Source organism: Chrysemys picta, chromosome 3 (genome assembly GCF_011386835.1).
Source record: "Chrysemys picta bellii isolate R12L10 chromosome 3, ASM1138683v2, whole genome shotgun sequence".
NCBI classification, from domain to species: domain Eukaryota; kingdom Metazoa; phylum Chordata; order Testudines; family Emydidae; genus Chrysemys; species Chrysemys picta.
Genome location: NC_088793.1, coordinates 77,807,336 through 77,825,334, shown reverse-complemented (window position 1 = coordinate 77,825,334; position 17,999 = coordinate 77,807,336). Strand labels below are relative to the sequence as shown.

General features: G+C 39.9%; 1 protein-coding gene across 1 annotated transcript in view; it reads left to right on the top strand.

The window, feature by feature from the left end:
• ASCC3 (activating signal cointegrator 1 complex subunit 3) overlaps positions 1 to 17,999 on the top strand; it is a 495,794-nt gene that overhangs the window by 456,667 nt on the left and 21,128 nt on the right. Inside the window, exon 37 of the mRNA XM_065588248.1 lies at positions 8,551 to 8,775. Coding sequence (XP_065444320.1) covers positions 8,551 to 8,775 — 225 coding nt within the window. The remainder of the gene's footprint in view (positions 1 to 8,550; positions 8,776 to 17,999) is intronic.

The following is a 17,999-nucleotide window of genomic DNA, read 5'->3' as shown; positions in this document are numbered from 1 at the left end:
AAAAAATTCTAAGTACATCAGAAGCAGAAAGCCTGCCAAGTAATCAGCAAAGCCATTGGACAATCAAGCTGCTAGAAGAGAATACAAAGCTGTTGTGGAGAAGCTAAATTAATTCTTTGCATCAGTCTTCACTGCAGATGATGTGAGGGAGATTGCCACCTCTGAGCCACTCTTTTTAGGTGACAAATCTGAGGAACTGTCCCAGATTGAGATGTCTCAATAAAAGAAGTTTTGCGACAAATTGATATGTTAAACAGTAATAAGTCACCAGGACCAGATGCTATCCACCCGAGAGTTCTGATGGAGCTCCAATATGAAACTACAGAACTACTAACTAGGGTATGTAACCTGCCGCTTAAATCAGCCTCAGTGCCAGATAACTGGAGGATAGCTAATGTAACTGTGATTTTTTTTTTAAAGGCTCCAGAAGAGATCCTGGCAATTGCAGGCTGGTAAGCCTAGCTTCAGCACCAGCCAAATTGGTTGAAACTATAGGAAAGTACAGAATTATCAGACAGACAGATGAACACAAAATCATGCCTCATCAATCTATTAGAATTCTTTGAAGGTGTGAAAAAGCATGTGGACAAGGGTGATGTAGTTGATATAGTGTACTTGGACTTTCAGAAAGCCTTTGATAAGGTCCCTCACCAAAGGCTCTTAAGCAAAGCTAACAGTCATGAGATAAGAGAGAAGGTCCTCTCATAGCTCAGTAACTGGTTAAAAGATAGGAAACAAAGGGTAAGAGTAAATGGTTAGTTTTCAGAATGGAGAGAGGTAAACAGTGGTGTCCCCTAAGGATCTGTACTGGGACCTATGCTGTTCAACATATTCATAAATGATCTGGAAAAGGGATTGAGCAGTGAGGTATCAAAGTTTGAGGATGATACTAAATTATTCAAGATTCTTAAGTTCACAGCTTGACTTGCAAAGGGATGTCACAAAATTGGGTCACTGGGTAACAAAATGGCAGATGAAATTCATTGTTGATAAGTGCAAAGTACTGCACATAATCCCAGCTATACATACAAAGTGATGGGGTCTAAATTGGCTGTTACCATTCAAGAAAGAGATCTTGGAGTCATTGTGGATAGTTGGAGAAAAACGCCTGCTCAATGTGCAGCAGCAGCCAGAAAAGCTAACAGAATATTAGGAACCATTAGGAAAGGGATAGTTAACAAGATAGGAAATATCATAATGCCATTATATAAATGCATAGTGCACCCACACCTTGAATACTGTATGCAGTTCTGGTCACACCATCTCAAAAAAGATATATTAGAATTGGAAAAGTACGGATGAGGGCAATAAAAATGATTAGGGGTACAGAACAGCTTGCATATGAGGAGAGACTAAGAAGACTGGGACTAAGGGGTGATATGATAAGAAATCTATAAAATTATGAATGGTGTGGAGAAAGTGGATAAGGAAGTGTTATTCACCCCTTCACATAACACAAGAACCAGGAGTCACCCAATGAAATTAATACAGAGCAGGATTAAAACAAACAAAAGGAAGTACAATGTCACACACAATGTTCAGTCAACCTGTGGAACTCATTGCCAGGGGAAGTTGTGAAGGCCAAAACTATAATTGGGTTCAAAAAAGAATTTGATATGTTCATGGAGGATAGGTCCATCAATGGCTATTAGCCAAAATGGTCAGGGATGCAACCCTGTGCTCAGGATATCCGTTAACCTCTGACTGTCAGAACCTGGGACTGGATGACAGAGAATGGATCACTTGAAAATTGCCTTCTTCTGTTTGTTCCCTCTGAAGCATCTGGCACCGTCCGCTGTCAGAAGACAGAATACTGGGCTAGATGGACCATTGGTCTGGCCCAGTATTAATTAACACTTAAGTTAATGAAGATAGCTTGATTGACATGTGACATTTAAAAATTTTCCCCATCTTTTTTTTCATCGTAGTAGTTACTCCTTTATTAGTTTGCTTTAAAATTTTAATACTGGGTAATTCATGGCAATTAATAAATAGTTATTGGCTTGGTTAGACACAACAAAATGTATGTCAGGATATTTTGTAAAAAATATTAAAGATATGTAATTATTTGTGATCACTTGATCAACCCAAAGAAAATACACAAATTTGGTTAGTCAATTCCATGGTATTTACCAATATACTATTGCTTAAAAAAATAATAAAATAAAGACTACAACTTCAGTCCTGGAATGTGAGAAACTAATTTTGGTTTCTTTTAGATCTTCACGGTTACAAATTAATCAACTGCTACTTAAAGTCTAGAACTCATTAACTTTTTAAGTTTTACTGTTCCCATGACTTAACTTAAAACACAAAGCTTTTTTTTTTGTTCATATTGATCCTGTAATTGTCTACACTGCACAAGCATCCTCTTGTCTCTTAGTTAAATGTAGATGGCAGCGTATGCAGCTGCTTAAAAATAAAAAACTTTAATTTTACGGAAGATGTGCTAGCAATGTAAATCCACATTTCATCATTCATTTTATATCAATCATTTAAGCAAAATATATTAGTAATTCTTGTGGGTTGAAGAAGAATCTGAAAAAATAAATAAGGGCCCAGTCCTACAAACACTACTAAATTTGGTACTTCTTATCTTGAATATCTACCATTAAGCTAATTGGGGCCACTCAAGAGCCTATAGATGATAATGTGTGTTTGTAGGATCAGGGTCTAACTTAGTGGCAAATGCTTGCAGGATCAGGCCCTGGGAATTGGCTGAGACTTTGATTTAAATGGGCCTTAGGTCTGGCCTTTAATAATTGTACAACTATCAAAAGGATGAACTGGCTAAGAAACTCTCTGGCCCATTAATGTTGATTTTCAATACATCTTGGAACACTGGGGAAGTTTCAGAGGACTGGAAGAAAGCTAATGTTGTTCTAATATTTAAAAAGGGTAAACAGCATGACCCAGGTAATTATAGGTCTGTCAGCCTGATATTGATCTTGGGCAAAATAATAGAATGGTTGATAGGGGACTTGATTAATAAAGAATTAAAGGAGGGTGATATATCTAACACCAATCAACATGTGTTTATGGAAAATAAAGTTGATCAAGCTACCTGTATATGTTTTTTTGATGAGATTACAAGTTTGGCTGATGAAGGTGATTGTGTTGAAATAATATGCTTAAAGTTTTGTAAGGCATTCGCTTGATACCACATGAAATTTTGATTAAGAAACTAAATTGAAACAAAATCAACATGGCACACATCAAGTGGATTAAAATCTGGCTAACAGGTCTCAAAAGGTAATTGAAAATGGGGAATCATCATTGAGTGGATGTGTTTTTAATGAGGTTCCCCAGTGCTTAGTTCTTGGCGATACACTATTTCATGTGTTTATCAATGACTTGGAATAAAACATAAAATCATTACCAATCAAGTTTGCAGATGGCACAAAGATTGGGAGGGTGATGATTAGTGAAGAGGACAGATTACTAGTATAGATGATACAGATTGCGTGGTAAACTGGGCAAAAGTAAGCAATATGCTTTTCAGTATGGCCAAATGTAAGATCATACAGCTAGGGAAACAAAATGTAGTTAATATTTACAGGATAAGTGACTCTATACTGGGAAGCAGTGACTTAGGGCTGGTCTACACTGGGAGGGGGATTGATCTAAGATATGCAACTTCAGCTACACTTAGTTCGATTCACGGTGGCAAGTCGACCGCCGCGGCTCCCCCGTCGACTCTACTTACTCCTCCTGCCGAGGTGGAGTATGGGCATCGATTAGGGGATCCATTTATCGCGTCTAGACGAGACATGATAAATCAATCCCCAATAGATGGATTACTACCCGCCAATCCGGCGAGTAGTGTAGACGTGGCCTATGAAAAAGAATGGGAGGTCTTGGTTGATGATCTGCTGATCATGAACTCCCAGTGTAATACTGTGGCCAAAAAGGCTAATGGGATGTTTGGATGTATAAACAGGGGAATATCGAGTAGAGAGGTTATATTATCTCTGTATTTTGGGACTGGTTAAACCATTACTAGAATACTAGTATTCTGTTCTGGTGTTGAGTTTTTCAACATTCTTCCTGAGCTGTGAAGAGGATTCAGAGAAGAACCACAAGAAAAATTAAAAGATTGGAAAACATGCCTTATTGTGGGAAATTCAAGGAGCTCAGTCTTGAATCAGAGAGAAGGTTAAGGAGTGATTTGATTGCAGTCTGTAAGCCCCTACATGGGGAAGAGAAATTTGTTAATAGAGGGCTCTTCCATGTAGGAGAAAAAGGTACAACAAGAGTGAATGGCTGGAAGTTAAAGCTAGACACATTAAGAGTACGTCTATACTTACCCGCTGGTTCGGCGGCCAGCAATCGATCTTCTGGGATCGATTTATCGCGTCTAGACAAGATGCGATAAATTGATCCCGGAAGTGCTTGCCGTCGACGCCGGTAATCCTGTTCTGAGAGAGGAGTAGGCGGAGTTGACGGGGGAGCCTGCGGTAAGTACTTTTAAGCTACATTATTCACATAGCTGAAGTTGCGTATCTTAGTTCGAACTGGGGGCTTAGTGTGGACCAGGCCTTAGACTAGAAATAAGGTGCACATTTTTAACAGTGTGGGTAATTAACCATTGGAACAATTTACTAAGGGCTTTGGAGTATTCTCAATCACTGGAATGAAGATTGGATGTTTTTTCTAAAGGACATACTCTGGTTCAAAGAGGAATTAATTCAAGGAAGTCCTATAGGCCATGTTATGCAGGAGGTCAGATTAGATTATCATAATGGTCCCTTTTGGCTTTATAGTCTATGGGTATAACATAACTGTGAAGTTTTGTGCTGTTTCAGATGTGACATTTCCCACTGGTGAGAACAAGTCACTATTTGTAATCCCTAAGAAGCAAGCATGGGGTTGCAGGAACCAGGACCACTGGTCCATAGAGGTGATGTGGGGGAGGGGTTTAGGAGAGTCCCGGGCAGGGGTTGGGAAGCTAGAGGAAGTGTTGAAGTAGCCTGAAGTTGGTAATGGTGTTGGGGGTGTTTCTGATGTGAGTCTGGGGTTGACGGGTTCAGAGAGCAATTAGGAGATCTTGGGCCATGCTGGATAAGGGAGCTTGGAGCAGCCTTCCCTCTTCTCTGCCCCTTTCAAATTGTTCCATGCCTGCTCTGTTGCCTTTTTGGGCCCTGATCTAAACTATCCTCCCCAATCTGTCCCTTCAGCCCCTGCCACCCTTCCTGCCCCTTGCTCTCTAACCAATCTGTTCCTTCCACCTTCCTGTCTCACCAATATCCTGTCCTTTTGATTGCGGGCTGCAGCTGCCACCTTAACCTCCTGGCTGATACCTTGTGTGGGTCCCGCAAGGGGACCAGTAAGAACACAGGAAGAGAGGGAGGCAGCTTGGCTGCTTGAAATTCTTTGCCACGGTAGTCTCTGGGACCAGAGGAAGATATTGGGGTGGGGAGGAATAGCTTAGTGGTTTGAGCATTGGCCTGCTAAACCCAGGGTTGTGAGTTCAATCCTTGAGGGGGCCATTTAGGGAACTGGGGTAAAAATCTGTCTGGGGATTGGTCCTGCTTTAAGCACGGGGTTGGACTAGATGACCTCCTGAGGTCCCTTCTAACCCTGATATTCTATGATTGTGGGTGAATCCATAACGTTCCAGCAGGGCTGTGGGAGGTGTGACGAGGCTGCAAATGCATGACTGTAGAGTACACAATTAAAATCTGTAGTCAACTGCTGACTATCATCCAAGCAGGTTATGCTTTACAACAGGTGTTCATATAGATAAAGATTATATAGCAGGTGAGCTGTAAGCTACAATAGTGCTGATTTAACACAACATCAGAGAAAAACAAGGAAAGGAAGAACATTTATAGCAATGCTTTTTGGTCTAATTGTAAAGTTTGTACTAAGAAGTGTGATAACATTAAATTGTTATGCAACTTAATCCATTTAATCAGACCCTGAATTATGTACAGTATTCAAATGAAATGTAGTGAAATATATATTTTTGTACATTGCTTGGCATAGTTGAATCTATAGCATTTGCAGAACAGATTGAGGTTTGTAATGAAAAGGGAAATGAAAATGGAAAATACCGAGTGAACAGCAGGACACATTTGAGGTGATTACGAAGGATGTTTCTTTATTCTGTCCTTTCTTGTGCTATCTGAAAACAGTAGCAGAGGGTTACAAGCAGAGTTCATCATAGGGTTGTCAATCACTGTCATTTAACATTTGCAATGGAAGATGTCTTTATTCAAGGACAGCTGGGCAAATCAGAGAAACAGATTTGCAGTTAGTAGTCTGTCCAGCCTACACTAAACAAACAAGGGCAGGGCAGACATACCGGCCTCTCACATAAAAATATAATGGACTCTGCTGACCTTAGTGCCCTCCATTCAGCTTCATTCCCAGTTGCATAAAAGCTTCACTACCCATTCTCAATTTCCTTTAATTACCTACATGATGCAGATAAGAAAATGAACCTCACTTACTTACAGTCACAGGAAATTAAGTAGGCAAGTTGTCTGAAATAAGATGACTGTTTTGGAAGTAAATAAAACACATCGTACTGGGGAAAAACTAGTGAGAACGTATTTTCAGGAATAGCAGTCGGTCTGGAATCGCTCGGCTGATCCTGCTCCTGTCTCCTGCTGCTGCTTGAAACTGCAAGGCAAAACTAAGTAAAAAATCTCCTTGGTAAATATTCTTTAAAATATCTTTGAAGGGGATGTGAGCTAAATAAAAGAGCAGAGCAAACATGCAACATTCTATAGGGCTTAAAAAGATTGTGACCTTAGGTTCAGAGAATAAATGACCGCAGTTTTCACAAGAGATCTGGCAGAGACATCAAGGATTAAGCAGCAGTTGTCTTTGGTCAGTCTTCACTTTTAATCTGCTCTCAAAGTATGAAATAAATTAATGACACTGCTTTTATTTCTAACTATTCTTAAACGTTCTAGACTCAGTCATTCTTTCACATTTATGTTTCACTATGTAAGTGTAATTTCAGTGTGCCATAAATGTAACTTGAAAATAATATTAGTGGTGTTTATTATTAGACAGACTAACAGTAGAACGTTTATCAAATAAGTTCCAAAGGTGTCCTATAAATTGGGACATATATCAGGTGTTAAGCTACTATGAATTATGGTAGTCCACCAAGGTATACTAAAAAGAGCATTTTTTTTCCTATATCTCACTCTGAATTACTTACCATTGTGAATATTTAATTAATATGGATTTGCAGGAAGTCTGATTGGAGATTGGAGACTAAAGCCCATAGTATCAAATCTGTAGTAAAAGATAGATACAAAACCCTGAATATTTTATCTTTAATTTAACAGTCTCTTTGCTGAATCCACGGTTATGAGGGCATTCTCCTTTTATAACAACATTGTCTTTCAGACTACCAAAATTTTCATTGACCCAGTTGGTAAAAGGAATCTGTTTGCTTTAATTACAGGCACAAAAGACATTACATATTGATGATTTGATTTGATTTGCAAAGTTTCATACTTTTAGGAAATTATGAAATCCTTCCCACACCAAGCCAGAGTAGACACACTTGGTGCATGTGAACAGTGAAGAAAAGGAAACCTCCCCAGTGCTAAGTCCTAGAACTACAGCAGAGCCACTAAGTGGTCAAAGCTACAATTTGGAGGATGCAGTATTCCTGCTGCTGTTGGATTCCCAGTCCACATGGGGCAGTTGATTAGTACAGTACAAGATTCACCAGCTCTGCCCTTGCTAGTAGCCCAGCCTGTCCCTATCTCATCCCCAAAACCGTACATGTGGACACACAGGGAACTCCCATTGTTACCTAGACCCCCTATATAAATTCCAGAAAGCCCCTGCATACACATCAGTTGCAAAGCATAGCCAGCATGTGTGCCCCTCTGCAAGGCACAGAAGACGGGTAGTGTTTAATCCCAAGTAATTAGTTTGCAGTTTTAATAATCTTTTAGACGTTGATCATCTACTGCTTGGACATTAAATATTTGTAATATTTAAAATAGACTAGAGTTGTTAGACTGATTTGAAACCCACTGTGTGTCTTGAGTGTGTAAAGAAAAGCAGAAACATTTGGATATTCTCTGAAAAATGAAAATGTGCATTATTGACTGCTTGGTTTAAGTCTAAGATTGGCTTCATTACATCACTTTATGGGCCATTTAGGGTGATAGAAGACCTCTATTAGGTCATGTAGTCGATCTCAAATACTGTATTTGACTAATAGGAATATTTCAGTACTTACTATGAAATCTGCGCTATTCTGCTCTAACATAAAAATCAGATATATAAAGAGTATTTCAAACACTTTAATGGTTCCTGAATATTTTAACAAACTACTGTTTTTCTTACTCATTTATTGTTTTGATAAATGAGTAAGAAAAAGGATGTTTAAACATCACTAGCCAAAATGGTTGTTTTTAGCAAAATCTGCGCTAACTCTGATTTCCATGTAGTTTGTTGTAAATGTCCTAAAAAAAACGACAGTGCAAAAAAATGCTACTTAATTGCAATTGCTTTCTTACATTTTATGTACTAAAAAAACCTATTTTTCCTCCTTTTAATTTTTTTGTTAAGGATGCTGAAGAGTATGCAGATCTTCCAGTGAGACACAATGAAGATCAGATGAACAGTGAACTGGCAAAACATCTCCCCATTGAAGTCAATCCTCATTCATTTGACAGTTCCCACACAAAAACGCATCTTCTGCTGCAAGCCCATTTTAGTCATGCCATGCTGCCTTGCCCAGACTATGCTACTGATACCAAGACAGTGTTGGACCAATCTATAAGAATATGTCAGGTACAGTAATCCATTTCATACTTTATCTGCTGCTTTACTCTTTGGCATTACTGAGTTGTAATATTTTTGGTCCAGGAAAAATCCACATTGTTTTCTGGAGATGTATTGCAATATGGTTTTGTTGAGGACTGGAACACCTAAGACAGACACAAATTTATTTAGAAAGTGACCGAATGCCCACAACATTACAGAACTAATGTAAATAAAGATAAAACTGAATGGCAATAGATATTGGTACTGGTTTGAAGGAGGCAGTTAGTGGGTGCTTAGCAGCCAGCTTCTCCTCCTCCCTCCACCAACACCTCCCGTCTACTGGTAGCCCTGCCAATCAACATTTCCTTCTCCCTCCCAGCCCCTCCCGCTCACCGCGATCAGCTGTTCTTCGGTGTTCAGAGGCCCTGGGGGGAAGGGGAGGAGCAGTGACAGGGCACGCTCCGGGAAGGGGGCGGAACTGGGCAGGAAGAGGCGGGGAGGGGACTTCGGGTGGAGCAAGCGCCTGGGACGGAGTGGGAGTTGAGCACCCCAGAAGCAAGGAGGAAGCCGGCCTGTATCCGAGTATCCTCACTGTACTACCTGAAACTGGTCTGCAGTTCCCTACAAGTGAATGTGCTTTGGAAAGCCTAGTTTTGCACTGAGAGCTGTGCTATCCTGTAGACCCAACCTCTGTGGGCAATTCTTATTTTTGTTATTTATGAACTGTCTTTCACAGGACCCAAAAGTGCTCTAGACATTGCAGAGCTCAAATAAAACTTACCTGAATATGTTAACAATCTAATTTTAGATGAGATTTTCAGTTGCTATATTCCCCAGTTCTCAACTACCACAGGGCTCGAAGAGGAGGCTGCCACTATCCAAACTGATTTTAAGCCACTCTCCAAGTTTGTGACTTTTGCAGTTGCACAAAAAGTCCATACCACTAGGCATTCTAATTTGACCATCAAGAATACCTATAACACACAACCACACGCACAACTGTCCCCATCAAGGACAATTTAGAGCAGCAGTATAAATCTGGAATAGAATTACTTCAACTGCTAAAAGGAATATTTACACAGCTCTGGGAGGCAGGTTAAATGCAGCTGTAGTTTGAAGCAGAAATAGCCTGCTTCTACCTGCTACTGCTAGAGAGGAAGAATAGTACTGTGCTTACAGTACTGGACTGGGACTCAGGAGATTGTCATTCAGTTCTTGTGTTACCATGGGCAAACCTCTTAATCTGTCTCTGCCTCAGTTCCCCATCTGTGAAACATAGGGATAGCAATATTTTCCTTGTCTTGACTACTTAGATTATAAGATCCTGAGGGTCTTCTTACTATTTGTATGTACAGCATCTAACACAGTGGTGGGCAACCTGTGGCCCATGGGCTGCATGCGTCCCATCAGGGTAATCTGATTGCGGGCCGTGAGACATTTTGCTGATGTTGACCATCTGCAGGCATGGCCCCCCTGCAGCTCCCAGTGGCCGCAGTTCGCTGTTCCAGGCCAGTGGGAGCTGTGGGAAGCAGCGCGGGCCGCAGGGACGTGCTGGCTGTCGCTTCCCACAGCTCCCATTGGCCAGGAAAGGCGAACCGCGGCCACTGGGAGTTGCGGGGGCAGGCCATGCCTACGGACGGTCAAAATCAGCAAAATGTCTCATGGCCCGCAATCAGATTACCCTGATGGGCTGCATGGGGCCGGCAGATTGCCCACTACTGACCTAGCATAAGTAGGTCTAGATCTTCATTGTGCCTTTAGGCGCTGTTCTAATACAAATAAATAATAGGAGTCATTTTACTGGCTGTGCCAAGCTGCTAGTCTGTAAAACCAGTTTATGAGAGAGGTCCCATGGCAACACCCCTCCCAAAAGAGGTATGCCATTGTCTGATGGGCAGAACCGCAGTGCCCAGAGGCTGGAGTGGGTCTCAGGCCTTGCCCTAGCAAAACACACCACCTGTTAAGGCCAGCACCACTTGTAATATGATGATTGAACCAGGTGAATTAAAAATAAGAGAAATAAGCAAATCACATCACAGATATTTTTATTTCTGTAGCCAGAAACTTGGCAAACAGGTTTTGAAAGGAACCCCATTCCCTATATTTCTAATTACTAAAACAAAGGTGATGAAGATTTATTTTAAGGAGAAATTCTTTTTTTTAAACTTTGATTATGAATGGAGTTCACGTGATAGACATCATTAGTAAGGTCAGAAATTTCACTTCAATTTCATGTAAAGCACCTAATTCATTTAAATAATAATTTGTCACTTCAGTGGGATCTTACTACATAGCAATAGTTGAAAAAGAAAAGTGAATTAAAGATCTTTTTAGTTATTTTTACTACAAATATTTGTACTAATGTTCTAATACCTATTGCAAAATAGGGATTTTTAAAAACTGTTATCACTTTTTAAAAATGAAGTATTCAGTTACATTAAGCGGAAGAAAAAGTTCCTGAATAATTATCTTACTATAACAGAACTTGTTTGTGCCTTTGTCCTCTATGAGTAGATATTGGTATATACAGAGCTATATGACCAGGAAAGAAAGAAAGGGGGGGGGGGGGAACATTTTTGTGTTTTGAAACTGTCACGTGGTTTGCCTCTCTTGGGAGAATATTTGCTTCATCTTATTAGTCATGCTTTCCAAACAAAGGTTAAAGTTCCTAAAGCTTAAACAATAGACAGGGTTACACTTTCCGTATGGGTTGTTACCATTTTCCCTAGCACTGACCTGTTGATGAACTGTGGGTCAACTGGGGTGGAGAAAAAAGATCTTAGTTGTGAGAAAGGAACTGATCGGAGAAGGATCAATTGATAAATGTGTGTGTGTGTGTGTGTGTGTGTGTGTGTGTATATAGATAGATGGATAGATAGATATAGTTCTATGTGTGTGTATGTGTGTGTAACATTGTGGGGGTGGGGAGGCAGAGGCGACATCAGGAGTCAAGCTGGTCAGATTGTGACAGCTCAGTACTAGGGTGACCGGATGTCCCGATTTTATAGGGACAGTCCCGATTTTTGGGTCTTTTTCTTATATAGGCTCCTATTACCCCCCACCCCCGTCCCGATTTTTCACCCTTGCTGTCTGGTCACCCTAAGTGAGCCAGTATTTTTTCCTAGAGGCTTTCTTCTTGTGTTCAAGATGCTAACCTTTTATTTATTTACTTATTTTTAAAAAGTCTCCAGCTGTTAAGTTTGTGCAGATAACTTTCAAGATGTGAACGAAATGTAAACTGATGCAGTGAAGCCTGCCAATGGGCACATCAAAGGTGGGCTCCCAACCTTGAGCCCCAAGGCTGCACCATTGGAGGAGAATTTCAAATGCTTATGCCTCAGCAGAGAGGCCCTGTACTCCCACCCCATCTCATGCCCACTGCAAAAGTAGATCCCTACTTTTCACCCTGACATACAAGCCTCTTTACCCTCCAGTCCCCCACATATTTCTCACCTACTCCATCATTCCTTCTGCCTCTGAGCCTGCCCCTTGTCTACACTACCGCTTAAGTCGATGTAAGTTACGTTGCTCAGGAGTGTAAAAAAACCACCCCCAAGCGACGTAACTTACATCAACTTAACACAGTATCTACACCGTGCTATGGCAGCGGGAGGCACTCTCTCGCCAGCATAGCTTCCGTCTCTCATTGAGGTGGATTAATTACGTCGACTGGAGAGCATGCTTCCGTCAACGTAGCGTGTCTTCACTAGACGCACTAAATAGATTTAGCTGGAAGAGTGAAGATAAGCCCTTAGTGTCTCTGTGCTGAGCAGAGCTAGTGATGAGTCAGGGAAGCATGCTAGCCGTGTCAGATAACAGAAATAGTTGACATCTGAGCAGTTCTATCAGCTAATCTTGGCAAAATTAAATTAAGTTATTTTTAAATGTTCCTTCTGCAATCATTAGTCAACCTTTTACTTAAAAAATCTAGTTGTCCTCTGAAAATTTATTGAGCCGAATTTGGAGACTAATTTCACCAAATTCATTTCACTTAATTAAAGCATAAAACAGGGATGGGGGTGGGAGGACTTAATCCTGACTGAAGTTCAAATCTCAACACATTTACTGGTGAATTACTAGTAGTTCCTTCATAAAACACATGCATGTGCACATGCACACACACAAATGACATGCACACACATTGTGCAAGCTTGTTATACAAATACCATGCTGTGTAAAAAGGAAAATACTCGTCAAATACTGTCATCTAAAATTCATATTACTTTCTTATGCGTACACCTGAAGTCCTGAAACTTTTGTAAACATAAATGCAGCATAATCAGACAAACAGGAGCTGTTCATAGGCTAATCACATAAATCTATTTAAATCACTAAGTTTATTTATTGGGGCTTCCAATGCAGAAATCCTTCTAAATTTTTCTTCTCCTCGTTCAAGACAGGTCTCTTTAAACAAAGGTATCTTATTTACTGGTCATTATATAGATCCATAGATTCTAAAGCCAGAAGGAACCATTGTGATCATCTAGTCTGACCTTCAGTATACCACAGGCTATGGAACTTCCCCAAAATTATATATATTGCAATTCCCATGAGTCTGCTGTTTTCCTGGATCCTTCAGGGACCAACAAATGTTCACTTCCATCTTGGAATAACTTCTTTTAAGGCTGAATGTCCCCTGATCTCTTTTAAAGTTTAATCTCTGTTACAAATGCCTCTTTCAGAGTAAGCAACGGTAAATATGTTCAAACAAGCTTATTTTCATTTGGGTACAGGTCTAAAACCCTTCACTCTCCCAATCCAAAGTGCTTGCAGCCTTTATCATAAAATTGCTTTTCCTGAGACAGAGATTTCCCCTGCCCCTTTAAACGTTTTGTTTTTTATATTACAGCTCTATATTGAAATATGCTCAAGATGGAAAACAAATTCATAAGCTTAAATGTCAAATGTCAGTTAAAGAGCTTATTCCGTACAGAACAATACACCTGGTTCCAGCAGTCTCACTGCTGTCCCAATAAGGAAATACGATTGTTGCCATAGAAAGGGGGACAAACATGCTTCACTATATCTTTGCTATGATTAATATCACTTAGACATGGGTTTTGTTCATTGTAACAAGGTGTTTGTTACAGTGAAATTTGTCATATACTTACCTGGGACTGGGGGGGGTGCATGTGGTGTCCATTCCTATTTGCTGCATAAATCCCAGGAATGTTGTTGTGTGGTCTTCCTGGCAGCTGAGTGACAGCTTTGGCAGTTAATAGCTTTGGAGTCCTTAATGGGGCTGCAGGAATTTTCTGTATGAATGGAAGAACAGGAGTACTTGTGGCACCTTAGAGACTAACAAATTTATTAGAGCATAAGCTTTCGTGGACTACAGCCCACTTCTTCGGATGCATATAGAATGGAACATATATTGAGGAGATCTGTATACACACATACAGAGAGCATAAACAGGTGGGAGTTGTCTTACCAACTCTGAGGTCAATTAATTAAGAGAAAAAAAAAAACTTTTGAAGTGATAATCAAGATAGCCCAGTACAGACAGTCTGATAAGAAGTGTGAGCATATGTATCACTGTCTGTATCAAACTTCTTATCAAACTGTCTGTACTGGGCTATCTTGATTATCACTTCAAAAGTTTTTTTTTTTTCTCTTAATTAATTGGCCTCTCAGAGTTGGTAAGACAACTCCCACCTGTTTATGCTCTCTGTATGTGTGTATATATATCTCCTCAATATATGTTCCATTCTATATGCATCCGAAGAAGTGGGCTGTAGTCCACGAAAGCTTATGCTCTAATAAATTTGTTAGTCTCTAAGGTGCCACAAGTACTCCTGTTCTTCTTTTTGCGGATACAGACTAACACGGCTGCTACTCTGAAACCTGTATGAATGGCTGTGCCCCACATTGAAAAGTAAGAGACAAGGACTAAGGAAGGCACTTCCAGTGAGAGGAAGGATGGACTTGCGCTTAAGGCATAGGACTGACGCCTGGGAGATCTGGGTTCAGTTTCCAGCACTGCCACAGACATCTTGTTTGATCTTGAGTAAGTCACTTCATCTCTCTCTGCCTCAGTGTCCCAGCTGTAAAAAGGGGATATTACTCCATTTTTCCTACTCTTTGTTTGCCTTTTCTATTTAGATTGCTCCTGACCCAAAGAACTCAGTCTTTTGCTAAGTGTAATGTACAGCACCTAGTATAACAATAATTAATTTCAGCTAAGTCTCTGGACACTGTCATAACTCAAATAATTGTTTTAAAAGTTATCTCTGCATGATCTTCATAAGTCCCATACTCCACTCCCATCCTGCCTCACTAAAAGAGGACATAAGGCTCTGTGGAATAGCACTGAACATGCCAACAGTTGCATGACTAATTGATGTTTCTTCAGAAAGACAAGGGTGAGGGGTAATATCTTCTATTGGACCAACTTCTCTTGGGAAGAGAGACAAGCTTTCGAGCTTACACAGAGCTCTTTGTCAGGTCCCGTGCCTGCCAGGTCCTGAAGGAAGAGCCCTGTGTAAGCTCATAAGCTTGTTTTTCTCACCAACAGAAGTTGGTCCACTACATTACCTCACCCACCTTGTCACTAATATCCTGGGACACCGACATGACTACAACTACACTGCCTACAACAAAGGATGATATTTCTTCAGTGTTGTGATGAAGACCATTATAGTAGAAGACAAAATTTGTGTTTGTTCTGACTAAATGATTCATTTAATATTTTGATAGTGTAGTAGTAGTGCTTATTATTTTAAAAGCAATGCCCCATCTTTGTTCCTATCCCTGATTTAATAATATCTGAAACAGAATAAATCTAATCTCTTTTTTGCTTCTCTTATCAAGACCTGTACTTTCTGGCTGTGTATTCAGCGATCAGCTCTTATTCTCCTGTTCTGAAACTACCTACTATATTTGTATTAATTGAAATGGATAATTGAGATAGTAATACAATCCATCTCACATTCAGCAGGGCAGTCACTTTCACTGAGAAATAACATGACAGCAGCTGGCTTTGCATTTGGATTGGCTACGAGCCTCCACTTGTAGTATAATCGTTGATAAAACATTTTAGTATTTCCAGGGAGTAGGACTGCCATGGAGCTCAGCCTTAACCTTTGAAGAGTGTTTGCCTATGGATGTGTTAAGCACATCTCAGTAGGATACCTGTACATTGAGAGAAGACAGAAGAGACGTCAGATCTGGAATTGTAGACAGAAGTACAGTTTGCAGTGAGAAATATGCACATCCCTTAACTGAGAAACCATGAGATTGTAGTGCTGTTTATTGCTGTTTTGGTACCCCTTTGCTATCTCCTGTCCAAACTTAGAGTGTAAGATCTTCAGGGCAGGGACCTTAACTCCTTGTTCGAACTCTGAAGCTTAGCACATGCTGGGGTACTGTAAAATAATAAATAGTAATAAGCTTATGGTAAATGCACTGGATCTTTTGCATTAGCTGTCTCAGAAGGCACCTTAAAAATATGAGAGAAACAAGTATTCTGCCCCATTTAACTATATTTAACATATACCCTACATTTGTACACACAAGTATCTTGTGACTGACCGGACTCACTGACGTGCTTTAGAAGGAGCTATGTCTAGCACTCCTCAGCTGGAAGATAGGTTGCTGTCATACCAGCACATTTGTGATCAGCAGAGATGCCTGAACTACAGTACTGCACATATAAGTCAGAGAGTGTGCTCCTCCATTTTAGAGCTTGCTTCCCCCATCACCTTCATTGTTAATAGCACTAGTTTCAGAGCTTGTTCCAAAGTCCATTTGTTTTCCCTAGCTGTGGAGAAGTGGGAAGGCTCTGATGGGAGATCTTAAGTATGTTTATAGCTGCTGTGTTATTGCTGGTTACTGTAGATAATGTGATTAATGGATGAAGAGAGTCCGCTACAGGAGCAGTCTATTTTATGGTTGTATATTTAAGAATTGTTGAGAAGCGCCTGGAGCAAGGGATAGTCACTCCATTTTAATGGATGTGTGTATTACTAAAAATAAACAGGGAGCCTTTGAAGGAGGGAAAGGAGAAGAAAAATTAAGTAAACTTTAAAATATAGACGAATCTTCTGAAACACATTAATTTAGCCAGTACATACACTGTGTATGAATGTGTGTAGCACACTGATGGTGGTAGCCGAATTCAGTCACAATTGTAATACTGGCTGCTTCCACATTTGGACTGATATTATCCTAGCTCAGAAGGGCAGAAGCAACAGAGTAATCAAAACTCTTTACCTAGGATATGTGCTGCACTGATCGTGTTCATTTGCAGATAATAAACACAGATGTGTAGTGTTGTAGAGGGGGAGTACCCATGCATACTAGATGTTCAGGGGAACTTACAAGCCAGCTCTCTTTAGAGAGCTAATTTATTTTGTAGGCCTATGATTTTTTTTTTATTTGATTTTTTTTTTTTTTTTAGCACACCATAGATAAACTTGTAAACTGTTGTATGGCAGCACTTGGTGACAGTTTAATGATGATACGGTGCTGCTTATGTACAATCCCTCCCCCACCCATGACAAACGTTTTCCCAGTTGGGGCTGGAGGAAATGACTAATGCTTAACCCATTTGTGTGATCAATTCACTTAAGCAGCTACTGTGAAATGTTAATCACAACTTTAATTTGTACTGCATTAGCATTTTGATTAACTTGTAGGCTTGCTAGCACACTTGAAGCACTTTTACTCATAGTTACTGCTCGGAAATGACTTTTTGATTAATTAAGTTTGTTAGACAGCAGCTGAGCTTCCTGAATGCTAACCTTATGGGGCCAAAAGTTCAGGAGAAAGTTACTGTGAACAACTGCTGCTGTTGAAAAAAAATTCTTATAAATGCACTTAAAATATTTTAATTATTGACAAAATATTGTACTATTAATTGGAAATTGACCGTAACCTTTAAAAAGGGCATATTTATCTTGAGAAAATGGCTGTTGCTTTTTTCTGCATTCGGTAGACTGATGTAAGCTTTGAAATTGGATATAATGGTATCTTTAAGAACTTGGAGCTTGTTTATATAGGTGAGAGTGGGTTTTCATTGCCATGGGAATTTCTCAAAAGTACTTTATTGTGCTGTTGGGTTGATAAGCATAATACAGTATATCAATTTATAAATTAATAACAATTTAAGAATAAATTGGATTTCTGGAACTTAACAAATTTTTGACCAGTTGGATAAAATACTGTAATTTTCATGTTGCCAGTATCGCAATCTGTGGCCGGTTCTCTCTCTGTAAAACTGTTTAAAGCAAGGTAAGAAACTTAGAGAGTTG